Source organism: Monodelphis domestica, chromosome 6 (genome assembly GCF_027887165.1).
Source record: "Monodelphis domestica isolate mMonDom1 chromosome 6, mMonDom1.pri, whole genome shotgun sequence".
NCBI classification, from domain to species: Eukaryota; Metazoa; Chordata; class Mammalia; order Didelphimorphia; family Didelphidae; genus Monodelphis; species Monodelphis domestica.
In genome coordinates this window covers 290640689-290668139 of record NC_077232.1, presented here as the reverse complement: position 1 = coordinate 290668139, position 27451 = coordinate 290640689, and the positions used below count along the sequence as shown (strand labels likewise).

General features: G+C 38.4%; 1 protein-coding gene across 1 annotated transcript in view; it reads right to left on the bottom strand.

Moving 5' to 3' along the window:
- Nucleotides 1-25545, bottom strand: part of ADAMTS3 (ADAM metallopeptidase with thrombospondin type 1 motif 3) — a 289879-nt gene extending 264334 nt beyond the window's left edge. Inside the window, exons 1-2 of the mRNA XM_001374936.4 lie at nt 24837-25545; nt 23436-23463 (exon numbers count right to left, since the gene is read on the bottom strand). Of these exons, the coding sequence (XP_001374973.1) occupies nt 23436-23463; nt 24837-24905 (97 nt within the window). The 5' untranslated portion in view covers nt 24906-25545. The remainder of the gene's footprint in view (nt 1-23435; nt 23464-24836) is intronic.
- Nucleotides 25546-27451: the final 1906 nt, after the last annotated feature.

Here is a 27451-nt window from a genome sequence, read left to right as displayed (position 1 = left end):
TCATTTCCACTGTTTTTAAAGTCTAAATAATTCAATTTGATGTTATTCAGTGCTCACCATGTCTGGCACCAATAAGCACTCTGCCCAGGTCTTCTGTTGAGTCTACAAGCCATTAGTTTCTTTCATATCTTGCACCAGAATCATCTATTCCATTCTCTTCATCCTTTGTGCTGATGTCACTCAAGTATATGTTGACTCAACTTGGAACCTACCCTTACAAGTACTTTGCAATAGTTAGAAAATTTCATGGACCACTGAGAGCTTAAGTCAACTGCCATTCAGTCAACAAACATTTATAAGTGTCTGCTATGTGCCGGGCATTGGGCTAAGTGCTAGTGATACCAAAAAATGGCAACCATAAGTCCACGTCCTCAAGGTACTCATACAGTCTGATGGGGGAGATAACAAGCAAACAACCTATATACAGGATAAATTGGAGACAATCAATAGGGGGATGGCACTTGTATTAAGGGAGAGCTGGAAAGGCTTCCTGTAGCAGATTCAGATTTTATCTAGGAATTCAAGGAAGACAGGAAAGCCAGGGGGGCAGAGTTGTTGTTCAGTCATTTTTCATTCATGTCTGACTCTTCCTCTCCCCATGTGGGGTTTTCTTGGCAAAAATACTGGAGTGGTTTACCATTTTCTTCTCTAAGGCAGAGATGAGGAGGGAGCAAATTCTAGACAAGGGGAACTGGACAGTCAATGGACTATGGAATTGTGATACAGAGTGTCTTGTACAAGGAACAAAAAGGAAGCCAGTGTCACTAGATCACAAAGAACATGTAAGGAGAAGACTCACAACTTTAAGTGACTTGCTCAGAATCAGAGAGTCCATATATGTCAAAGGTAACACCTGAACTCAGGTCTTTGTGGTTTCAAGTCTACCTCTTTATCCATCTTGCCACACTGTGACACATTAGCATAAAAGGCTATCTATAAAGGCATTTCCTTTGCAAACATATATATACACTCTAAACATGTGACAATCTGACCTCAAAAATAATTTCATTATAGTTAAAGAAGACATGAAAAATATTTTTCAGTTTTCAAGTGACACTGCCATCAGCAATGACAAGAGCCAGCAGGAAAAATCACACTGGGGGATGGTCTTAAGCAATCGTCTAAAGGAATTTGCCAAACAGAAGGGCCTTCCTGATCCATAAAGATGGAGATAAAAGAGAAAACATCTTTTCTTAAAAGCAAGTAAAATTAATTGTGGCATGTGCAGAAATTTTTCAGTCAGCCAAACTCTTTGGCCTATTATGTCTCTAAACCCTTATCATTTCATCCCAAGAAATATGTTCATGGGCTTTCGATCCCAGCTGCAAACCTTTGTTTTAATTCCAAAGAATCTTTGTTTAGCTATTCGAAGGCACAAGTTAATTTTTGCTCATTATTAGGAAAGAGGAAACAAATAGCTGTGATCTTTAAATTCTTCTCATTTTTTTTTAATCTGGCTTTGAAAATCAACTCGAATTGCCCAATGTTTGTGGTCAAGAAGGCCATTTAGGAAAGAGCAGCACATTCTTTTAGTGAATAAAATCAGGTAAGAGGAGAACCTCTAAATGGGGAGAGCATTTTGAAGGAAAATATTGTGGGGGTTTTCACTTTGTTCCGTTTGTTTTCATGTGGTTGGCCGTGCTGATGAGTGTAGAAGAGAACTTTTAAAAAAAATCAAACTGGGAGGCAAGAATGTGAATGTGCTCATCTCAGCTCTGGGAGCACATTTTCAAAGAAGCATTTGGAATCAGAACTGCTCAGGACCATCAGAAATATTCACTGGTCCATGGCCTGTCCTTGGCTCTATATAAAATAAATTAACAAGAGTTAATCCTTATCGCACACTTTCCAACCAGTAATATTCACTCAGACACTTACCAATTAGCAGGCTCACAAGCAAATTAGAAGAAACCTTTCAGGCTGAAATAAGTAAATGTGGCTATGGACAAGAATAAGAAGAGGGTCCAGCCCTGGGATTTCAAAGATGTAAAATGCTCTTAAATGAGGAAACTCCCTCTACCAATACAGGGCAACCACATTTCTGAAACGTATCATCTTTGGCTTGCATCTTTGGGTTCAAGTGACTTATCCTGGGTCACTGAATGAGTGTGAATCTGAGGCAGAGCTTAAATTCAGGTGTTTTTAGTTCAGACACTATGTTTCTGGGCACTATCTCTCCATGTTCAAGACCATGGGTTAAGATTGATTTAGGGGGCATCTGGGTGGCTCAGTGGGTAGAGATCCATGCCTAGAGATAGGATGTGCTGGGTTCAAATCTGACCTCAGACCCTTTCTAGCTTTGTGAACGGGCAAGTCACCTAACCCTCATTGCCTAGCTCTTACAGCTCTTCTGCCTTGCAACCAATACTTAGTATTAACTCCAAGATGGAAGGTAAGGGTTTAAAAAAAAACAGATTGATTTAACCAACAGCCCAGACTCTTTTTGGACTACATTGTGCATTGGCTTCTCCCTGTATCTTCCTCGAGGGTAGGCATTACCTTGCTTTTTCTTATTTGTTGCCCCAGTCCTTAGCATTCTGCCTGGCACACAGTAGAAGTTTAATGAAATTGCTACCCAGGGTTTCTCTCAAGAATATCAGAATTCTGCCTGTGTCTAACTAAGGTTACCACAACCAGAAGAAAAGGACCCTCAATTTCCATGCAAGCATCTGAGTTAAGAAATATAAGGCTGGTTTGTTTAACCTGAGAGGAGGGGAAATGCCAAAAGGCTTTTCTTAGATTCCAAAAACACACAAAACAATTCTTCCTTCTTCTTTGAAGGAGGTCTTGATCAAGTAAAGCCAACAAGTATTTATGAAATACCTACTATGTGCCAGGAACTATGCTAAGAAATGGAGATATAATAAAAAGCAAAAATACTTCCCTCTAAAGATGGTCTATAGACTTTATAGTCTAATAGGGAAAGCCACATACAAAGAATTCTTTACAATATATAGACAAGATGAATTGGAAATAGTCAACTGAGAAAAAGCATTAGCATTAAGGGGAATTAGAAATGACTTCTTGTAGAAGGTGGAACATTACCTAAAACTTAAAGGTCCACCTCCACAGGACTCTCCATTGTCTTCTCTCCAGACTACCTTCCTCTCTACCATCTCTACCACCAAGATAGAAGCACTTAGCTTCAGCAGAGAACATGCTCCACTAAGGTCTGCACAATCCACATAGCTCATGGTAATTATGAAGAATGAGGTTCAGGTTGACACTCCATATTGTAGCCCTGTCCTAACTGTTCTTCAAGCTCCTGAAACTTCTCTACTTGGCCCAGGAATTCTATTGCTCAATTAAAGCTTTCCCAATATTAATGGCTCAGGTTCTAGCCTGACCCAAGATTTCCTCACCATTCTTATCTCTTCTATCTGCTGCCATTCCTCCATTCCTTGAGTCACAAGCTTCCCTAAAGGGAACTAGCAAAGTAGAGAAGACTCCTTTCAGTAAACCATATCTGTTCCAATAGACTCTCTCCTCAGTATTTCTCTCCATTGTTTTAGTCTACAAGATCAAGACCAAGAGTATAACCTCTAATATGTGAACTGGTGAAGAATTGATCGCCTATAATTATCCATCATCATCAACACGGGACAACCAGTACTTAGCATAAGGCAAGTAACTCATATCTGGACAAAGATAGATTGATGCCAGAAAAAAAGTCCTCAATAATAACTGAAATGGGGGCTTTGCATCTTAATTGGGGATACATTATCCATGTCCACCTCCAAAATAAGTATCACTTCATTGGGACAATAAGAATCCACAAACAGAACCCATAAAATCCATTAAAACCATTACAATGTAATCAAGTTCACATAACCTATGCCACCTTTCAGACCATTATCAGATGTAGTATGCTCTCAATTCAAAAACAGCACTAAGAAATGTATAGGTCAGCATATCAAGCAAGGTACTCAATTTTTAATGTGGCACAATCGCCTCCATTTCCTCATTCCCCTAGTCCATTTATATTTATCATATGGGTTATGTAGGGTGGAAAGTTGTAAATCGGGTACAGATGAGACGGGAACATTACGTGTAGAGTGTGTGTGTGCGCACATGCACTAGGTATTCTTGAATAGCAGATCACCTACCTTTTCCTTCTTTACCATACCCTATGAAATACAATAACACTGCATTTGATGGGAAATGTTATGAGCATGGAGGGAAAAATCACTTACCCAAATAACCTTACTATGGCAAATTAAATGCTTAAAGTAACCATAGAAAATGATCCCATATTAATATTAAATGTCCTTTGGGATATATTTTTCCTCTGATGATTGATTCATCTATTTACCAGAAATTCAGCTTACTAATAGAAATCAAATGATTATTTCAATAGATGCTGAAAAAGCCTTCAACAAAATACAATACCCATTCCTATTAAAAAAACACTAGAAAGCTTGGGAATAAATGGGCCTTTCCTTAAAATGAGTAGTATCCATTTAAAACCATCAGCAAGTATCATCTGCAATAAAGATCAGGAGTGAAGCAAGGATGCCACCATTATTTAATACTGTACTAGAAATGTTAGCTTTAGAAATAAGAGAAGAAAAAGAAATTCTACTTAGATAATCAACTAAAAAACTAGTTGAAATAATAACTTTAGCAAAGTTACAGTATATAAAATTAATTCACAAAATCATAAATATTTCTATATATTTCCAATGAAATACAGCAGAAAGAGTTAGAACAAGGTTTCATTTAAAATCACTCTAGGCAACAGAAAATACTTGGGAATCTATTTGCCAAGACAAAAACCAGAATTATATGAACACAATCTCAAAACACTTCACACAAATAAAGTTAGTTCTAAATTGAAGACACATTAATTGCTCAAAGTTCAGCTATCATAATAAAAATGACAATCCTTTCTAAATTAATTTGTTTATTCAGTGCCATACCAATCAAACTACAAAATTCATCTGGAAGAACAAAAGGTCAAGAATACCAAGGGAATTAATGAAAAAAAAAGTGAAGGAAGGTGGCCTAGTAGTACCAGATCTTAAACTGTACTATAAAGCAATGGTCATCAAAACAATATGGTACTGGCTAAGAGACAGAAGGGAGGATCGGTAGAATAGATTGGAGGTAAATGAGCTCAGTAAGACAGTGTTTGATCCCAAAGATCCCAACTTTGGGGATAAGAATTCAATATTTGACATAGATTGATGGAAAATTCAAAAACAGTGTGGCAAAAATTAGGTACTGTGAACTTTAGATTTACTCCACCCTGCTTAATCTAACAAAACAGGAATGTCTACACCCCTACTTAAGGATTAAGTATTGAGAACACTGGCCTACAACAGACATGTCAAATCAGAAAAAAACTGACAGACCCCTGGGCTGTCCTAAGTCAAGCTTAAGCTACCATTGGTATCCATGAGACACAGGAAAATGATGTAAAAATGGTCTATATATTTCGTGTCACTTCCTTTCTTGGCCTCTTTTCATGGAGAGGTGGCTCTGGCAGCAGCGTGCTGAGCACCTTGGCCTGGCAGAAGCTATTGTCCGAATTTGGCAGTGAGAGTCCTTGATACACTACTGGGGAAGGCTTAGTAGTATAGTTCAGGTGAGGTGTTTTTCTCTGAGCTCTCTTGGAGTTTAGGCTGATTCTTTTCTCCTTTGCCTTCCAAAATACTATCCTCTTAGGAAAGCCTCTAATCTTCTGAAAAGACCTCGTGGCTGAGGTCTTTGAACTCTGGCACAGGCCAGGTGGGAGAAATCCTATACCCTCTCCCCTTCTCTTCTTCTTAATTCCTTCCCTCTATATTAATTAAACCACCATAAAATTTCCAAACTGTCTTAGATATTTTATTTGGGATTTTCCCTGGCGACCAGTTAAATTTAGATTAAGTCACAACCCAAAAATTTCCCCTTACAGTCCAGACCAATATCTCACACCTTATACCAAGATAAGGTCAAAATGAGTATATGATTTAGACATAAAGGGTGGAATTATATGTAACTTAAGGAAACAAAATAGGTTTGCATGTCAGATCTATAGTGAAGAATTTATGACCAAGCAAGAGATAAAGAACATTAAAAGATGTAAAATGAACAATTTTTACTATATTAATTTTAAAAGGTTTTGTATAAACAAAAGATTAGAAACAAAGATTAGAAGGGAAACAACTGGGTAGAAAAATTTATAACAAATTTCTCTGACAAAAGTCTCATTTCTCAAATACATAGAGAATTAAGTCAAATTTATAAGAATGCAAGTCTTTCCCCACATGTCAATGATCAAATAATATGAATAGGCAATTTTCAGATGAAGAAACCAAAGTTATCGATAGTCATATGAAATAATGTTTTACATCCCTCTTGATGAAAGAAATGTAAATTGAAACAACTCTGTGGTACCACCTCACACCTATCAGACTGGCCAATATGACAGTAAAGGAAAGTGATAAATATTGGTGGGGATGTGGCAAAATTGGGGCACTGCACTAATGCAGTGCTGGTAGAGTTGTGAACTGATCCAACTATTCTAGAGGGCAATTTGGAATTATGCACAAAGGGCTAGAATTATGCTCAAAGGGCTGAAGACAACACATACCTTTTGATCCAGTAAGACCACTGCTAGGTCTATATCCCAAAGAGATTTTTTTTAAATGGAAAGGACCTACTTGTACAAAATTATTTATAGTTGCTCTTTTTGTGGTAGCAAAGAATTGGAAATTGAGGGAATGTCCATTAATTGGGGAACAGCTGAACAAATTGTGGAATATGGCGGTGATGAAATACTACTGTGTCTAACATGGGCTGATGCAGAGTAAAATAAGTGAAACAAGGAGAATATTATACACAGGAACAGTAATATTATGGAATGATCAACTGCAATACTTACCTACTCTCAGTAATACAATAATCCAAGACAATTCTGAGGAACATATGACAAAGAATGCTATCCACCTCCAGAGAAAGAACTGTTATATTTATTTGAGGAAAGATGGGGAAGAACAGGGGAGAAGGAAGGTTTGTAGCAGGGTATGGAGGAGTTGAGGGAAGAGAGGGAATATTGCTCGGTGAGGCAAAGGAGGGAAATGCCCCATGATGAGAGGAAACAGGAGGGGTCTGATAAGGACTGTTTGTCATTGAAATGACTGAACTGATGTTCAGCTCCCTCTATGCCCCAGAAAAGATAGTCCACTTACCTGACTGTGAATTAAAATAAGATAAAGTTTAATAACCAGTTTGGATTTCAGAGGTATCAGAAAAGAGGGGCAAAGGATGTCCCTAAATAAGGTTGGAGTCTTCCTCAGCTTTGGAGCTAAGGCCAGGCCTCACAGGTTGGTGGAGCGTTTCTCCCACTCCCATCCTCTGCACTAGTTTTGTCAATTTCAGAATCTTAGCAGTAGACAGAAAGCAACAAGAAAGTCTGACCTTCAGAGCTGGTTGGGCTTGAATCTTCGGACTGAACCAAGTAGAAGCTCCTAATCCAGACTGGGAAGCCAAGCTTCCTCCCACCTCCCACAACAGGAAGGAAGAAGAGATGCCCAGCAGGAAGGAAGTGCTAGTCACAAGACACAACTGCTACTTCCAGTTGACCCTTCCCCCACCAACTGTCAATCTTGTTTCCTTTCCACAATCGTCCCCTTTTTTTGTTGTGACCTTCCCAAGGTCACTTATTTATATTATAGTTAAGACTTTACTAAATCTACTCTAAGGAATTCTATGCAGGAAAGTTTGGGTAAGGGTAGTTTTAGGGTTTTACAATAAATTCAGTACAATAAATGTTTCAACAAAACCATTACAAGAAATTTGAATCTTAGTGCTAATACTATTTACTTGTGCTAAGTTAACTAAAGCAAATAATTTTCCTATTTATACATATGTATTAATATTTGCAGAGTATCTTATCTACATATATATCCATTAAACACAATTTCAGCATCCGCTTTATAATAAACAATTAAAAGTTTACTAACTATGTTCTCAGACCACAATGCAATATAAATAATAATTAGTAAGGGTACATGGATAGATAAATCAAAAATTAATTAGAAATTAAACAATATGATTCTCCAAAACCATCTAGTTAAAGAACAAATCGTAGAAACAATTAATAACTTCATTGAAGAAAATGACAATGGTGAGACATCCTTTCAAAACCTATGGGATGCAGCCAAAACAGTACTCAGGGAAATTTATATCCTTGAGTTCATATAAAAACAAATTAAGAAGGGCAGAGGTCAATGAATTCGGCATGCAAATTAAAAAAACTAGAAAGTGAACAAATCAAAAACCCTCAGATGAAGACTAAATTAGAGATCCTAAAAATCAAAAGAGAAATTAATAAAATTGAAAGTCAAAGAACTATTGATTTAATAAATAAGACTAGAAGCTGGTACTTTGAAAAAAACAAATAAAATTGACAAAGTACTAGTCAGTCTAATTAAAAAAAGGAAAGAAAAAAACCAAATTGACAGTATCCAAGATGAAAAGGGAGACCTCACCTCTAATGAAGAGGAAATCAAGGCAATCATTAAAAATTACTATGCCCAATTATATGGCCACCAAAATGGCAATCTAGGTGATATGGATGAATACTTACAAAAATATAAATTGCCTAGACTAAAGAAGAAGAAATAAATTACCTAAACAACCTCATATCAGAAAAAGAAATTGAACAAATTATCAAAGAATTCCCTAAGAAAAAATCCCCAGGTCCAGACTGATTCACAAATGAATTCTATCAAACATTCAAAGAACAGCTAACCCCAATACTATACAAACTATTTGACAGAATAAGCCAAGAAGGGTTCTACCAAATTCTTTTTACAAAACAAACATGGTATTGATCCCAAAGCCAGGCAGGTTAAAAACAGAGAAAGAAAACTATAGGCCAATCTCCCTAATGAATATAGATCCAAAAATCTTAAATAGGATACTAGCAAAAAGACTCCAGCAAGTCATCACAAGGGTTATCCACTACGATCAGATAGGATTCATACCAGGAATGCAAGGATGGTTCAATATTAGGAAAACCATCCACATAATTGACCATATAAACAAGCAAACCAACAAGAACCACATGGTTATCTCAATAGATGCAGACAATATAAAATACTTAGGAATCTATCTGCCGAGACAAACACAGGAACTATATGAACACAACTACAAAACATTCTCCACACAATTAAAACTAGATCTAAACAATTGGAAAAATCATTGATTGCTCATGGGTGGGACAAACTAACATAATAAAAATGACGATCCTACCCAAACATATATATCTATTTAGTGCCATACCCATTGAACTACCAAAAAACTATTTTACTGAATTAGAGAAAACCATAACAAAGTTCATTTGGAAGAACAAAAGATCAAGGATATCCAGGGAAATAATTTAAAAAAATACAAAGGAAGGTGGCCTTGCAGTCCCAGATCTCAAACTATATTACAAAGCAGCAGTCATCAAAACAATTTGGTATTGGCTAAGAGACAGAAAGGAGGATCAGTGGAATAGACTTGGGGTAAATGACCTCAGTAAGACAGTCTCTGACAAACCCAAAGACCCCAGCTTTTGGGACAAAAATCCAGTATTTGATAAAAACTGCTGGGAAAATTGGAAGACAGTGTGGGAGAGATTAGGTTTGGATCAACACCTCACATCCTACACCAAGATAAATTCAAAATGGGTGAATGACTTGAACACAAAGAAGGAAACTATAAGTAAATTAGGTGAACACAGAATAGTATACATGTCAGACCTTTGGGAAGGGAAAGATTTTAGAACCAAGCAAGACTTAGAAAGAGTCACAAAATGCAAAATAAATAAATTTGACTACATCAAATTTAAAAGTTTTTGTACAAACAAAGCCAATGTAACTAAAATTAGAAAGAAAGCAACAAATTGGGAAACAATCTTCATAACAAAAACCTCTGACAATGGTCTAATTGCTCAAATCTATAAAGAGCTAAACCAGTTGTACAAAAAAAATCAAGCCATTCTCCAATTGAAAAATGGGCAAGGGACATGAATAGGCAATTTTCAGTTAAAGAAATCAAAACTATTAATAAGCACATGAAAAAGTGTTCTAGATCTCTTATAATCAGAGATATGCAAATCAAAACAACTTTGAGGTATCACCTCACACCTAGCAGATTGTTCAATATGACAGCAAAAGAAAGTAATGAATGATGGAGGGGATGTGGCAAAGTAGGGACATTAATGCATTGCTGGTGGAGTTGTGAATTGATCCAACCATTCTGGAGGGCAATTTGGAACTATGCCCAAAGGGCGCTAAAAGATTGACTGCCCTTTGATCCAGCCATAGCACTGCTGGGTTTGTACCCCAAAGAGATAATAAGGAAAAAGACTTGTACAAGAATATTCATAGCTGCGCTCTTTGTGGTGGCCAAAAATTGGAAAATGAGGGGATGCCCTTCAATTGGGGAATGGCTGAGCAAATTGTGGTACATGTTGGTGATGGAATACTATTGTTCTAAAAGGAATAATAAAGTGGAGGAATTCCATGGAGACTGGAACAATCTCCAGGAAGTGATGCAGAGTGACAGGAGCAGAACCAGGAGAATATTGTACACAGAGACTGACACATTGTGGTACAAGAAAACGTAATGGACTTCTACAGTAATGGCTTTACAATGTCCCTGAACAACCTGCAGTGATCTACGAGAAAAGGGAAAAAAAAAAAAGCTATCTTAAAACAGAGGACAAACTGAGGGAGTAAAAACATCGAGGAAAAGCAACTGCTTGACTACAGAGGTTGAGGGGACATTATCAAGGAGAGATGCTAAATGAGCACCCTTATGCAAATGCCAACAACAAGGAAATGGGTTCAGAGCAAGGACACATGTGATACCCAGATGAATCACGGGTCAGCTAGGGAAGGGGTTGGTGGGGTGGGGGGTGGGGGGCGTTGTGGGGGAGGAAAAGAAAATGATCTGTTTCCAACCAATGAACAATGTATGAAAATGACCAAATAAAATAATGTTTTAAAAATTAAAAAAAAAAGTTTACTATCTGCAAATGCCACTTAAGTCTATTCCTATGTATAACTAATTATCTATGCTATGTTTAACTTGACGCACTCCTAATCTATTTCCTACTTATTGTAACTATTATCTAAGTCTCTAGTCCTTTCCACACAACTGTTGGAGTTGGAATGCAGATGAAAGCATAGGATTTGGTTTTTGTTTGGAGCTGTTGATTTTATATGATTATTCACTTACAAAAATGAACAATATGGAAATGTTTTTCATGATAATCCATGTATAACCTAGATTGCATTGCTTTCCAGCTCAATAGAGGGGGGAGGGAAGGGAGGTATGGAGACAATTTGGATCACTTAACTTCAGAAAACATGTGGAAATTTATTACATGTAATTGATAAAAATTCATTAATTAAATAAAATTTTTAAAAAGAAAAAGATGAGGAGGGAGAGTGGAGAAATATAGGAAGAAAAAAGAGGAAGGACTAAGCTGGGTGGGAATAGAAACAGAGAATAAATAATAACTTGGTCTAGATGAATCCACTGGAGAATTTTATCAATTTTTAAGGACAATTTATATCTAATCCACATAAATTATTCTAAAGAATATTAAAAAGCAAAACTGCCAAATTGCTTTCTATTATATTAATATTGCCCTAATATATAGACCAGGAAAGGATATTTCAAAGAAACATTCCTATAGACCATTATTACCAATATCAATGTAATAATATTAAATAAAATTCTGGCAAAAAAGACTCAGCAGTTTATCCAAAAAGCATTCATTATGATTAAATTAAAGATAAATTGAGGATGCAGGGTTGGTTTAACATGGGGGAGGGGAGTCCAAAGCCTTATAATAATTATGAAATACTGAAAAAAAAACTATGACAAAGTAGAAATGTCATTTATATATTTTTAAAATCTTATAAAGCATAGACATTTTTACGAAGATAAAATATATATCTAAAGGCAAAAGGTTAGCATTATATACACAAGAGAAATACTGGAAGCTTTCTCAATAAGTGCAAGAAAACAAAGTATAGATGCTCCCAGACAATCTCCTACTTGACAAAGTTCTATAAATATTAATGAAAACAGATCAAATAATGGAAATAAAGACAGAAAAATAGGCAAAGAAGGAATAAAGCAATTCCAACTTGTTGATAATATAATGATTTACTTAGAAAATCCTAAAGCATATATAAAAAATTAATAGACAATTTCAATAAGGTGGGTATTTAATTTAAGCAGGTAGATAGGTAAGTTATTAGGTAGATAAATAGATAGATAGATGTTGCTGTTCAGTTGTATCAAACTCTTCATGACTCCATTAAGGGTTTTCTTGGCAAAGATACGAGAGTGGTTTGCCATTTTTTTCTCCAGTTCATTTTATAGATGAGGAAAATCAGGCAAACAGGGTTAGGTGACTTGCCCAGGGTCACATAGTTAGGAAGTATCTGAGGCCAGATCTGAACTCAGGAAGATGAGCCTTCTTAACTTCAGGCCCGGTATTCAATGTGGATCATCTAACTGCATACATAGATAGATAAATCAGCTAAAACACTGGTGAAAATCTACGAGATGTCCATATAGAAATAACAAATTCCAGAAAGGAGTACTACAAAGGGAAAACCCATTGGCATAACTACAAAAAGCATAAAATGTTTAGAAGTCATGGGCAAAGCCAAGATGGAAGAACAGGTATACAGACCCACATGATCTCTTCCAAATTACCCTCAAATAAACTATGATATAATGCCTCAAAACAAATTCTGGAGCAGTATAACACACAAAAAGATGGGGCAGAATAATTTTTTTGCCCAAAACAACTTGGAAGGTCAGTAAAAAAGATCTATTGCATGAGAGTGGAAGCAGAATACAAAGCAGCATGCCAAGACAGGTCCCACTGTGGAAATAGGCTTCAGAGCTAGATGAATCAGCAGCAATGGCTTAAGGAATTCTCAGCCACAGATAGTAATGGGGATTGGAAAACTGCTCAGAAGATTACAGGGGTCCCTTTGCATAGTTCATACACAGATCCAGATCATAGTACTGGGTTGTGGTCTTTGGGTGAGGAGGAGCACTAGTACACACCAGTGCTTGTGGCCATAGGGGAGCAGTTAAAGGCAGAAAATAGTGCTTGTGGTTACTCACAGACCAGAGCACAGGCTGAGAGAGTATTAAACACATTTCTCCTTACATCATACCACCTTGAAATAACTGAAAGCAGATAGATCCCCAGAGCTAGCCCTGAAGGCAGTTGTATGAAAAAAAAAGCTGAAGCTTGGAACCCTTTATCACAGTTACAGAGCCCAACTTTAACAGTCTTTTTAATTAAAAGAAAGGAAGAAAAGCTGGAAATTAAGCAAACAACAATAACAACAACAAAAAAGAAACTCAACATAGAATGTTATTTTGATGACAGGGAAGACCAAAATACAAACTCAGAAGAAGACAACAAATTCAATACCACTACATACAAAGCCTTGAAGAAAAATATGAATTGCTCACAAGCCCAAAAAGAATTAATAGAGAAGTTCTAAAAGGATTTTTAAAATCAAATAAGAGAAGTGGAAGGAAAGGAAAGGAAAGGAAAGGAAAGGAAAGGAAAGGAAAGGAAAGGAAAGGAAAGGAAAGGAAAGGAAAGGAAAGGAAAGGAAAGGAAAGGAAAGGAAAGGAAAGGAAAGGAAAGGAAAGGAAAGGAAAGGAAAGGAAAGGAAAGGAAAGGAAAGGAAAGGAAAGGAAAGGAAAGGACCAGCAACTTCACCTTGTTTGCTGAGCTCTAGAGCTTGCATCCTAGAGGATACAACTAGAATCACCTTGGGAGCAACTGTGAAGGCTGTGGCTGTGGCTCTAGAGATCCTGATTATCTACTGCTGGGGACTAAAAGAACATACAAAACAGTCTACAGGCACCAAGCCCTAAGGTCAAGACATCAAGCCTCTGACAAGAAATTTTGGGGACTCCAGGAACGTGAACTGGATGCCTGTTCTGTTCCAGGCTGTGGCAATAAGAGAGGAAAAGTGAGTAAGGGGCATGCACCAGTGAGTGTGGTTGCTAATGACTGAGGCCCCTTCCACTGTAGTCACTCTCAGAAGAATGAAGTGCTAGTTGCTGCCATAGGGGGAGTTGGACTGTTGTGCATGCATTGCAGAAGAAAAATTGCCCACAGGCTCTAGCTCGAGCACCTGAGGTCAATCACAGACTGTGGCTTGAGTGGGGGACACCAGATTACATCAGATCCTGGTCTAAAGAAGGTAGAATAACTAAATAGGCCTTAAGAAAAAAAAAACAAATACAAAAAAATCCTGAAAACTAAGAGAACCAGCAATATCCCAACCACATTAGGAACCCTGGGATTCCAGTAAAAAGTCAATAATTAAGTCTCCCGGTCTGGCTACTAAAATTTTAATTAAAAACAATGATCAATCAAAGGAGAAATAACAACTTTTGATAGCTATTATAGGGGGAAAGATTTTAGAGGATACTTGAATTTAAGATAGCTACTTCAAAAGCAACAACAAAAAAAAAATACAATAAATGGCCACAAGCTCAAAAATAGCTTTTGGAAGAGCTTAAAAAACACTTCAAAAACCAAATTAGAGAGGGTGAGAGGGAAATGGGGGGAAAAAACTAAGAACAATGCAAGGAAATCAAGAAAATTATGAAAGTAATATGCAGAAATTCACAGAAGAAAATAATTTATTAAGAACTAGAATTAGACAAGAGGAAGCGAACAATTTCCTAAGACAACAAGAAATATAAAGCAAAATCAAAAGAATGAAATAAAATATGAGAACATGAAACATCTTATCAAAAAATGACCTGGAAAATAAGGAGAGACAGTATAAGAGCAGTTGGACTCCCAGAAAATTATGACTAAAAATAGTTTTTAGGCACCATACTTCAAGAAATTATCAATAAAAACTGCCCCAAAATTCTAAAATTGGAGGATAAAATAGAAATTAAAAGATTCTACCAATCACCACCTCAAAGAGAAGCAAAGATGAAAATGAACAAGAGCATCAGTACTGAGTTCTATAGACTCCAGACAGTCAAGGAAAAAAACAAATGCAAATAGTATAAGCAATAAGAAAAGAAAAACAATTTAAATACTCTGGAGCTACAATCAAAATTACACAAGACTTAGCAGCTATAACATTAAAAGAACACAGAACATGGAACACAGTGTTTCACAGAACAAAAGAACTGTGTTTATAACCAAAAACACCATACCCAACAAAGCTGAGCATAATAATACAAGGTAGAGAACAGCTGGGTAGCTCAGTGGATTGAGAGCCAGACCTAGAGATGGGAGGTCCTGGGTCCAAATCTGACCTCAGACACTTCCCAGCTGTGTGACCCTTGCCAAGTCACTTGACCCCCATTGCCTAGCCCTTACCATTCTTCTGCCTTAGAACCAATACATAGTATTGATTCTAAGATAGTAGGTAAGGGTTTTAAAAATAATAATAATACAAGGTAAAAAATGGAAGGAATGTGGAAAAAGGGGGACATTAATACACTGCCAGTGGAGCTATGAACCAATCCAATCATTTTGAAGAGCAATTTAGAATTACATCCAAAGAGTTATAAAATTATGTATACACTTAGATCCAGCAATATCATCACTAGATCTGTTTCCCAAGGAGATCAGAAAGAAAAGGAAAAAAAGAAAAAGAAAAGAAAATCTAAGTAAGAGAGTTAAGGCAACCCAAATATCTAATGTAGCACAATGAACAAAATCAACACTTTTGACACGAAGTAAAGAAAGCAACTCCTAAAAGGGAATTGAGAAAATATCTGGTTTATATGACTGTAAGAAGTCTACAACAAGCAGACTCTATCAATCTCCCATACATAACACTGAATCCCAAAAAATCTAAGATTGAATTGATATCCCTGTCCCAAACCCTCAGTTTCCAAGCTACACGGAATTATAAGTTTTTGAACCATAGATATCTGGTTTAAGAGGCCATATGGGAATCATAAAGGAACAAAAAGAGATCCTTGTCATTCTATGTGTTGTAGCTTTGTAATCAGAATGTAGTTATACCATCCCCCTGAGCAATTGTCTACTGAACACTGATATAAGGACAGCAATGTGTTCCAGGACTTCTATCTGAAATCTCATTCAAACCATAGAAACGAACCCTAAGAAATTCAAATGATGTGAAGACAGGATGAGTTCTGTCATCCTTGATCTTTGTCCACCACCATAGGAAGCTACAGTACTCAATGGAGAGAACACTACATCTGGAGTCATTGAGATCTGTTTGGGTTCAAATCCACATTCAGATGCATTCTGTCTGTATGATTCTGGGCAAGTCACTTTACCTCTGTCTACCTCAGTTTCTTCAACTGTATGATGGGGATATTAATAGAATATACCTTCCAATGTTGTGAGGATAAAATAATTGTAAAGTACTTAGCAGAGTAGCTGGTGCTTATTAGGAATATATCCTAAAGATGCTTTCAAAAGTCTATCCAAGATGAGTTGTATATCCAAATATTCTTATTTCAGTGATAAAAAGAATTTATTTTATCCACTTAAGTAATAGTCTGGAGAATGTTAAATACAAACAAGCAATAAGCAAGACATTGATCAGTTTCAGACACATCCACTTTTCTGTGATTGGGATTTCTTGGCAAAACTGTCATTCCCTTTTCCAGTTCATTTTACAGATTATGAAACTGAGGTAAACAAGGTTGAGTGACTTGCCTAGGGTCACATAGTTAATACAGGCTCAGATGAGCCTGGACTTGAACTTGGGAACATGAGTCTTCTTGCCTCCAGACCCAACACTCAATCCATTGAGCCACTTAGTTGCCCAGCAAAATATTTGCCCTTAGATCATTTCTTTGTAAATGGTAACAAAAAAATGGAAATGAAAAAGCAGTGGATGATGGCAATTAAAATAAACAACTCATCTGAAAGCTTAAAACTACACTAAGATTTTTGGAATGTTTCTGGACCCCTTTCTTCACAACAAACAGGTATTACTCTCTCCTCACAGATAAGAAACTGAGGCTCACAGCACTTAGGTGGCTTATGCTTATTAGTGTCTGGAGTTTCTCTTCTGACTCCAAGACCAGTACTCTGTTTCCACTTTCTCTCTAGCCTGCTTTTACTTTTTATATTCAAATATAAAGGGCATGGCCATGGATGTTAACCTACCACTGGAAGCTGACTGTCAAAGAGATGATTTCCTATTGGCCTATAGCCTTTTCTTCGCTGACATTGCAGCTCAAACTGAGCCAAATTCTATAAATACTCATTATCCTCAACCCACAATAATCATGTTTATGAACAATAGACTGCAATTTTACCACAAAACATTAGACTGCCTTTCCCAAGAACTTACAGCAAGTCAGCAAAATACTCTGAAAGCATTTGGGAAATGAAACTGAATTAATTACATCTGTCAACTGAGGTTACTAAGTCAAGAGATTCATTATCCACTTATAAATTCTGCAAAACATAAATCTACAGGTTCTATTTTAAGAGAGAGTTGAAACTTCTAGTAGCAATAAAATTCCATATATTTATTTAATGGGTAGTCAGAAAACAGAAATCAGTCTCGGCGGTTAATTGATCCCATCTTTCGGGAGGGGGAGGGAAGAACAGAATGAAAATCTGCAGACTCTGTGACAGTCTCCACTTATCAGCCCGGTATGCCAAGGCCAGAAAAAGGTTTTGAAAAAAAAAAAACCAATGCCAAAACGTTTATGCTACCATAATAATGCAGCAGACAGTATATCACCAAAGGGGGAAAGTGACCCCTTTATCTGAAAGGCCGGACTTAGGGTGGTTCTCCAGGAGTGGTGGTGATGGCGTTCTACTTTGGGAAACCAAGCTAGGGTCCCAAATTCAGGTCATCATTGGCAACACACACATTCCTAGGAGCATGGCCAAGTTCTTCATATCTGAACCACTGATGATTTTACCAGGCAACCTAGAATTGCCCCTAATGGATTTTCAAGATAATTTGGGCTGGCTACCCTTAGTCAAAAGGATGATGAGCCCTGCCTAAAAGCAGGGAAAGGCACTAAGTGACCTTGGGGGTTTGTTCCAGCCTTAGGATTCCAGGATTAGGTTACCATAGTTACTTGAGGCACAGAAGAGAGAGAAGCTGGGGTGCATCAAAGCATGGGGGTGGAATACTTCAATGAAAAAGGCAAAAGAAAGTTCATGGCGATAATACACTACACAAATAGTGCGTCTTCTGGCTAAGAAACTTAAAGCATGTAAGAAATTAGCCTAGCAAATATTTGCTCAGTTATCTTTGATTATAGGGAATCTAACAGCATAAATGATCGAAATCCACAGGTCATTTTTAAGTAGTCTTTCAGTCAACACTTCAACTTTGCTGTCCATCAAACACTGCACCACAAATTGTTAGCAAATGGAACTGGACAATTTGAATATCCAATTATTTTATTTCCCATGCCTGGGGAAATGACCCAAAGTTCAGGGCTGTTTAAGTATAGTAGCAGGCACTTAAAAGTAGTTTGTTGGATGATAGAAGATAGACAGTTCAAGGGACTAAAAAGAAGGGCTTTAAATGCCCCACAAACTGGACCCACCTCTGAATAATCACTTGTGAAAAATGCCAGCCTCCCATTTTGGGGGGAAATAAAACTGGGGTGGGGGGGAGAGAGACAGACAGAGAAAGCAGATAATTCTGAACATGCAGCTTATCACATATCATTGGAATCAGGATGAATGGATTTTAAAACCTACCTAAGACTCTTACTCATTTTGTGACTCTGAGGCAAGTCTCTCAGCCTCAGTTTCCTCATCTGGGAATGATATTAATATCTACCTCACAGGGTTGTTATGAAGATCAAATGAGATAACATATATAAAGAGCTTCAAAAACCTTAAAGCCTTAAGGGGGGCAGGGAACAAGCATTTATTAAGCACGTTATTTTACAAAAATCTCATTTGATTCTCACCACAATACTAGGAGATGAGGGTATGATTATCTCTATTTACAATGAAGGATACTGAGGCAGACAGACATTACAAGACTTGCCCAGAACTATGCAGCTAGTAAGTGTCAGAGTCTGGATTTGAACTCATGTCTTCCTGATTCCAAACCCAGCACTCTATCCACTGTACCATCTAGCTGTCTCAGCAATAAATGCTAATTATCATCCTCATTATTATTGTTATTATTATATCATGTTGTTGCCTGATGAAGCAAGCTTGAAAATCATCAAAAGAGAGTCAAGGCAAGTGGATAATGATAAATGATACAAAAAAGAAAAGGAATATACAAACTCAATTCAGATAGAAAAAAATCAGTATGTCTCATTCCCAAGGGGAGAGGGAGAGGGGAAGAAACTGGCCACCACTACAATCAATTTTGACCATGTTGTCATCTAAATAATTTACAGCAGCCCTAGTGTGGTCCCTGAGAAAGAAAAGATAGTAATCAAAGAGATTCTTTGGCAGATTTGTGAGTTTTTATAGCGTTCTCGGATGTCCCCAACTTGGTGTGTCACCAAAACTTATCTTCATTACCCAATAATGACAGTCAGCAAGAGTACCCATAATTACCCCCCAGGAAGCCTAAAATTCCATTTCATGAGTCAGAAATTAAAGAATTTTTGGAGGAAAAGAGGGATTAGGCTAGTCACATCATAGCGCACAGGCATGCATGTTGTCTCTGATGGAGGTGGGGATGAAGAAATGGATCAAGACTGGAAATCTGAGTCATTTGACCAAGACTCAACCTCAAGACCAAAAAAAAAAAAACCCACATTTTTCCAATGGGTAGTATGAGGAGAAAGCTAGAACCTTTGCCCCCCTTCCTCATTGACATGGGTCAGACAGATATCTGTAACCACTGTTTCCCTAGTCAACCTACTACGGTTTACAGCAATCAATCAACAAACATTTACTAAGTGTCTACATTACTACAGACACTTGAAAAAGTCAAATGGCCAATAACAAAATAAATTCAATTGTTTCTAAATGAATCAGTCCTGTGCAATTCCATTCATCTCCTATGTTAGAAGAGTATACACATAAGACAATTAAATATAAGGCATCTCTGAGAAGCCAACAAGTCATCATCATCATCATTATTACCAATAACCAATTATTAAGCTCCTACACTGTGCTAACCAATTCAAAAGGCAAAACAACAATCCTTACCTTCAAAGAGTTCACATTCTATGGGATGGAGTGGGGGAGAAGGAGAAAGGGAAAGGAAAGGGGAGGGGTGGGAGAAGGAAGGGGAGGGAAGGACTAGGGAAATCATGAGAGAAGAAGAAAGGGTATGGGAAATAAGTGCTGTTCTGATTTTACAGGTGACAGAACTGAAGGAAATAGAAGTTAAAGGTCACACAGCTAATAAATGTCTGAGATGCGATTTTAACTCATGTCTTCTTGACTCCCAGCCCAGTGGTCTATCCACTGTGTCACATTCAAATAACTATACAAAAGAAAGATATATATTCTTTTTAAGGAAGAAAAGTTATCTAAATATTAATATATCCATTTTATAAGATCCATCAAAAAATCTACATAAAGTTTGCCAAAATAGAAAAATGACTGAAACCCAAATCTTAAATGACATCTCACACAGAATAGTACTAGCATCAGAGAGAGCGTAGCACTACCTTCAAACCCCCAAAGGGGGCTTCGTTCCCTTTACTTATTTGGAAATAGCTAAACCTAGATTTTATAACATGGGATCAATATCTAAGACAGTTATTGATGCATACATGAATTTTTGTTCTTTTTCTGTCCTCTGTTTCACTGCTTCATCCCTTCCCTGGAAACAGTCAACTTAGTCTTTGGATACTAATTCTTAAAATAATTATTCATAGTAGATTTATGATCTGGTCCTAAGGTTACAGTGATGAAAGGGAACTTCAAGGTGAGGAAACTCTCTCTGCCAATGCAATTTCTAGTTTGTTAAAGAGCTGCCTCGATCACAAAACGTTTAAAGATTTGCCTAGGGCTATTCAGTCTATATATATGGGCCAGAGATGGGACCTGAACCCTAAATTTTCCCATTTCCTAGGCCAGGGTCTCCATCCATTATTGATAATGGTAGTAAAAAATTTGGACAATACCCTAAACTGGGGCAATCTGCTTGGAAATAGCACCAGTCTCATCTCAAACAAGTTGAACTTTTAAGTGGAAAAAATGTTCTCAGAGGAATGGATAGTCTTAAAATAAGTCAAGGAATGGAAGATTTTTTAAAGTAATCAATAGTTATTGAAGAAAACTTCCTTTTAAACCCCCAAGCTGATGCAGAAGTCACATGATACAGTAATAGAAAGTATGCTGGATTTGGAGTCAAGGCATTGAGTTTCCTCAGTTGGTTTATGTATAAGGTGAGAATGATAACCCTTGCACTACCTGCATAACTGGAATACTAAAAGGAATTGTTGTTGTCTTTCAGTCACGTCTGACTCTTCACAACCCTATGGACCATAGCTATTCATGCGATTTTCTCGGCAAGGATAGTGTAGTGGTTTGCATTTCCTTCTCCAGTGGTTGCTTTTGTCAGGCAATCAAAGTGCCTACATGGTTAGGAAGTGTCTGAAGCCAGACTTGAATTGATGAAGATTAGTCTTCTTGAGTCCAAGTCCAGTGCTCTATCCACTGTGCTATCTTGTTCCCATTTTACAGGTAACAAAACTAAGGTAAACAGATTAAATGACTTCCCAAAATCACACAGCTGGTGTCTGAGGCTGGATTTGAACTCAGTTCTTCTTGATATCAGGTCCAGTGCTCTATCCATGGAGCCATTTAGCTATAATCTGAATATCATTTAATAAATTTTTATATGATTCTATTTGGTCCCAGAGTTGCGACTAAGCATTTTAAGGAACTTCTTCCACAGATACTGTAGCAACTTAAGAGTTGCCTTGAGAGTTTTAGGGTCTTACCCAGGGCCACGTGGTTATTATGTTTTAGAAGCAAAACTTGAACCTGTTTTCACTCTGGCAGCTCTGTTGGATTCATTTATCAAGTCAGAGAGTGATTTGGTGGGCAGGGAATTCCCACACTAGGAGTTCCCTGCTGAGTCAATTATAGATTTTACAGCTAGTTAAAGTCCCTTTTAGAAAGTTCCTAAGACTGAAAAGTGGAAGAGACCTAAAATCTGTACTGATTTCTGAACGAGCTACTGATAAAAAGAAAGTACCAATGACTATTTGAAAAGAGTTGGGCAGATAGGCAGATGAGTGAAAAAGATAGATCACCAGGTTTAGAGTCAGAAAAACTCTTCTCTCTGAAATCAAATGTGGTCTCAGACACTCAATAGCTGTGTGACCTTGGGCAAGTCACTTTACCCTGTTTGCCTCAGTTTCCTCATCTCTAAACTGAGCAACAGAAAGGACATATTAAATTGTTCCAGTATGTTGGCCAAGAAAATCCCAAATAGGGTCACAAAGAGTTAGACACAACTGAAAAAAACTCAATGACAGCAAAATTTGTAAAGACCACATTCCTAAAATAAAAACAAAAACTTTCTTTTCTTCCTACTTCACAAGATCTATGACTTGCTTTCATTGCCCACAAGATAAAAGACCTGATGGATCAACTCTTACCAGTTTGGAAATGGAATTCTGACTTAATTCTTAATAGTAACAAAATGCTAGAATTGATTTTCTCCCCATCAGTGATCATACGCACACATGCATGGTTGGATGTATGCATAGCGCAGCGTACAACTTCTTTTAAAGGTGACTCTATACCATTTCTAGTCATGTCACTGAGACAAATTCTTTGCCTAAAGAGTTAATTTTTCTCCAAATAACTACAAGGAAATAGTTCCAGAAAGGCGATGAATAAGAATCTAACTTGTTGCACTAAAGAGTATTTTCTTCTGTTGGTAAGAATGTTAGTAATAAGTTATTATGATTATGTTACATATGTGTATTATAATAGATACTATTCACTCTAGAAGTATATCATAATAATGAATGAAACTTTTATAACTAAGATTTTTAGAATCCTGTAAATGGTCTGTCAATCTATAAACAATTTTTAAGCTATTAAGCACCCATTATGTCCCAGGCACTATTCTAAAAGCTAAAGATACAAAAGGGGGCCAAAGACAGTCCCTGCCCTCAAGGGCTCACAATCTAATAATGAAAACAATGAGGAAACAAATACGTACACACACTATATGTATAATATATATACCACATATATATCTATGAAATAATTTTGAGAATAAATTCTTCAAGAAGAAATTAAGAATTTAATTCCCTGTTAACCAGAAAAGAAAAAAGAAATGTGGGGAATAAACAAAAAAAGAAAAGTTGTCACCTTAACTGTACAGATAAAGCTTCAGTCTGGAGATCAGGTTACTAATGAATGGTGTTAGTAACTACATCTGAGGATACCCCTCAGAAACATTTCTAAAGTAACCTGTCAAGTTTACTTGATACTTTACTGTGTGAAAATAATCAAGGATGCTTACCTATTGGCACCACTCCTTCATTACCCGCCTGAAAAGGGAAAGAGGGGAAAAAAAGGGGAAAAAACAGTTATTTGAGGTCCTGTCAAGTGAACATTTTTTCCTGAAGGTTTTCCCTCCCTTCGATTAATGATTTTTAGAAAGTAGCTAGTCACTAATGCAGTGTTTTTTTTGTTTTGTTTTTCCTGCCTTAATTCATCAGTGATGCTGTCAATAATCCTGTTAGTCTATCTGCATATTTATACATACCTCAACACATATAGTACCAACTCATGGACACAACTAAGTCATCTGAACACTGAATGTCCTATTTTGAAAATCACTGAAGCTGGGCCAGGTTTAAAGGATTAAAAGCCAGAAGATTTTGGTCAGGAAAGGAAGTCTTTAAATTACAAAGGCTGGATGATGAAGGGCGTAGGGTTGCAGGAGGCCCCTGGGGTTGAGATCTGTCTTGAAAGAGGACAGAACTCCCGGGACCTGAGCTGCAGAAAGAATCACAACAAATCAGTTTCTCTAGCTTATAGCTTTGGCTCAAAGCAGGCAGACCGGAGACGAGAAGCATACTCAGCAAAGAAAGCCTGCGTGCGTGCATAACCACAGTCTTCCTGTCCATATTTAACTTATAAAACGCAGCTCCTTCCTTCGATTTAGAGTTCTCAAGGACTCATCTAAGTTTACAGTGTTCACCTTGAGTCTCCAAAAAGTGGGGGAAGGGGCGAAAAGAGATAGACAGAAAACAGAACTTAGCTTTTTGAAAGGGGGGGTGGCGAGAGAGAGCTGTAGAGGAAGGGGCTGTGGAAGAGGGAGGAGAGAAGAGGGAAACGGGAACCAGGGTAGGGTGGTGGGGCAAGAAAGTGTAAAAGTCAGGAAACATTTCCAGGCCCCCTCCCCATCTGTCAAACCCCAAACCGGGCAGCGATTCTCCGTGGACACGTGTTTAACTGTCTGCTGGGTCTATCCTGGTCAATTGCAACCACAGAAGAAAGAGAAAATCCAGGGACAGCCAGACGGGACCGAAGGAAGCAAAAGGAAGAGATTGGGGAAACTTTCCTTCAGGTTCTCATTCATGAGCTGACACTTGGGGCGAGGCGGATGCCGAACTGCCAAAAGGTAGATGGAAATTTGCCCCCAAAGATTCATCTGATTGCTGCACAGTGGGGCAAGTCATATCTATGCCCTGGGCCAAGAAGATTTTCTGAAATTTCATGCAGCTATTGTTTTTAACACACACACACACACACACACACACACACACCCCCATCCATTCTGATCCAGTCTTTAAAAAAAATAAAAACACTTTTGGCTTCTGCAAAAGATAGTTGAGAGTGGGAGGAGAAATCAACTCTTGGAGGGTGGAAAAGGGGGAGGAAGAGTTGAGTTTGTTTGTTTGTTCGTTCCACTTACTTGTCCATCAGCTGAAGTCCTAACCTCTATCAGAGCGGCTGCTACCAACCAAAGTGACAGGAGGACCATCACGAGTCGATTTCACTTTTCAACTACTTGGGCAAAGCAAAACTCCCCAGAAGGGGGCGGGGGGAGGGGGAGCAACAACAACAACCCAAAAAAGTTTCCTTTTTAAAAAAGGGAAAAAAATAAAAAAATAAAAAAAGACTTGCTCTTCTGTGCTTTCCTTCACCGAAAATGAAATTTGAGCTTTTATCCCAGCCTCCTTCCCCACCCCTCCCCCTCCTCCTCCTCTGCAGCTTCTCTCCCCCCTTTCCTCTTAAACCCAGTGTGCAAGAAGGAGAAAAAAGGAGAGTGAGTGAGTGAGTGAGTGAGTGAGTGAGAGAGAAAGAGAGAAGAGAGGCTGGTCAGGAAGGAGGAGGAGAGGGCTGAGGGGCGGCTCTCAGCGATAGCCCTAAGCAGTTGGGTTTTAGTTGGGTTTTGCCCTGCGTTTTTCAATCGGCCCTGGTCCCTCCAGGCAGAGCCGAGGACGCCTGGGTCTGGCGTTAGCAAAAGAGAAAGAAGAGAAAAGAGGGAGAGAAAGAGGCAGAGGGAGGGAGGCAGCCAGCCCCGGGGGCGGGGGCGGGAGGCGCGGGGTGGGGGTTGGGGGAGCTGAGGAAAGAGAGCGCCCCTCGCCGCCGACTCTCGTGGCTCTTGGAGCTGTAGTCTGCTCCCTCATTGCAACCTGCGGGGCGCTAATAAAGCAGCACGAGCTCCTCCCTGCACCACCGCGATGGGAGCTGCCCCTGCCCACGTCACACACACACACACACACACACACACACACACGCATGATCCTGCGTGTGCATGCATTCATGTATGTGTGCGGCGAGTCTCTCAGACAGACCTCCAGCAGTGCCCGATTGCTTTGCCGGAGGCGGGCTGAGGGGCTGGAGCTGCTCTTTTGGGGTTGGGGCTGACCGCGGCAAACCCAGGGAAAGCATGGAGGCGATCCAGGAAGCAGAGGGGTCTGCTGAATCCTAGGGAAGCTGGAGGAAATGCACCTCCAGGGACTGGACTGCCTGGACAAGCCCTGATCCCAAAGAGGACCCCAGAAGCAGCCCAACTCTATTCTCAGGGCCACGAGATTCCTTCTGCTGTGGGGTCCCGAGCTTGACCCTGGGAGGGAAAAACATGCTAGAGCCAGCTAAGGCTGGCAAAGGGTAGGCTTTGCCTCACCTCAGACAGAAAGAAAAGATTACGCTGCTCTGCTTTTGATTGGTGCCTTGGATCTAGTAGGCGCTAAATAAATGCTTCTTGCCTTGATTGTCCTTTTGAAGGTGTGTTGGCCACCTTCCCTTTTTTGGGCACATTTTTTCAGCAAAATTTTAAAGTGTTAATTAATATATTTTGATATAATATAATAATTAATTAATATAACTGGTGGTAGAAAATGATTTCTCTCTCTTTTCCTAAAGTCAGTCAGTCAACTAGCACTTATTAAACTCCTACTGAGTGCCAGGTGCTGTGAGGTCAAACTCTGGATATACTCCTATTTCTGCCCTTTCCCTAAACTCTCAAGCAGGGTAATGTAATCTTTTTCTGAGTCTTCGATCTCTCTGGGCTGGCAGCTAACTCAGGTGATGTTTTTAAATGTGTAAAATAAACTGGAGGTTTCTGAACTTGCCTCCTGTGTTCCTTTTATTTCTATATCCTCCATTCCTTTTATTTAGGTCCAGGGACCTAAATTGACCTAATTGAAGATAAGGTAGTTTTTCAGACCAAAAGACAGGGAGGTCCTGGGTTCAAATCAGCCCTCAGACTCTTTGCCCCCCCCTCCCAGAACCTAGACATAGAAGGCATTAGTAAGTGTTTACTGAATTGAATTAAATGATGCCAACTCTATTTCATATAGATGGCACCAGTATGAGATTGACGCAAACTATAAAGAGGGACTGGCCCCAGGATTTTATTTTTCTATTGTTCTGTCAATACACGTAGTATAGTTAAAGGCATGTCAATAACAGAACAAAAAGAGTCAACATTTACACAGTACTTTCTGTTTGCTGGACACTGGACCAAGTGCTTTATCTTTATTATCTCATTTGAATGTGCTCTTATTATGCCCATTTTTATTGCTGTTTTTCAGTGTTGTCCAACTCTTCAAGACCCTATCTAACTATCCTTGGGTTGTTGGCAGGGATACTGGAGTGATTTGCATTTCCTTCTCTAGTGGATACTCTCCTCAGGTAATCAGACATTAAGTGACTTGCCCAGGGTCACACAGCTAGAAAATGTCTAAGGTTAGATTTGAACTCAGGTCTTTCTAACTACAGGTCCAGTGCTCTAACCACTGAAGCAGAGTTGCGTCTCTGGAGTAGTTTGCCATTTCCTTCTCTAGCTTATTTTACAGATTAGGAAACTGAGGCAAATCAGGTTTAGTGTCCTAACTAGTGTCTATCAAATTTGAATTCATTAAGAGAAGTCTCCCTAGTTCCAAGCCCAAAGTTCTATTTATCATGCCACTTACTTGCCTTACCCCCATTTTACAGGTAAACAGAGGTTAAGTAGTTTGCCAAAGGTCACATAGCTAATGTCTGAGATTGCACTTGAGTTCCATCTTCCAGCACTCTATC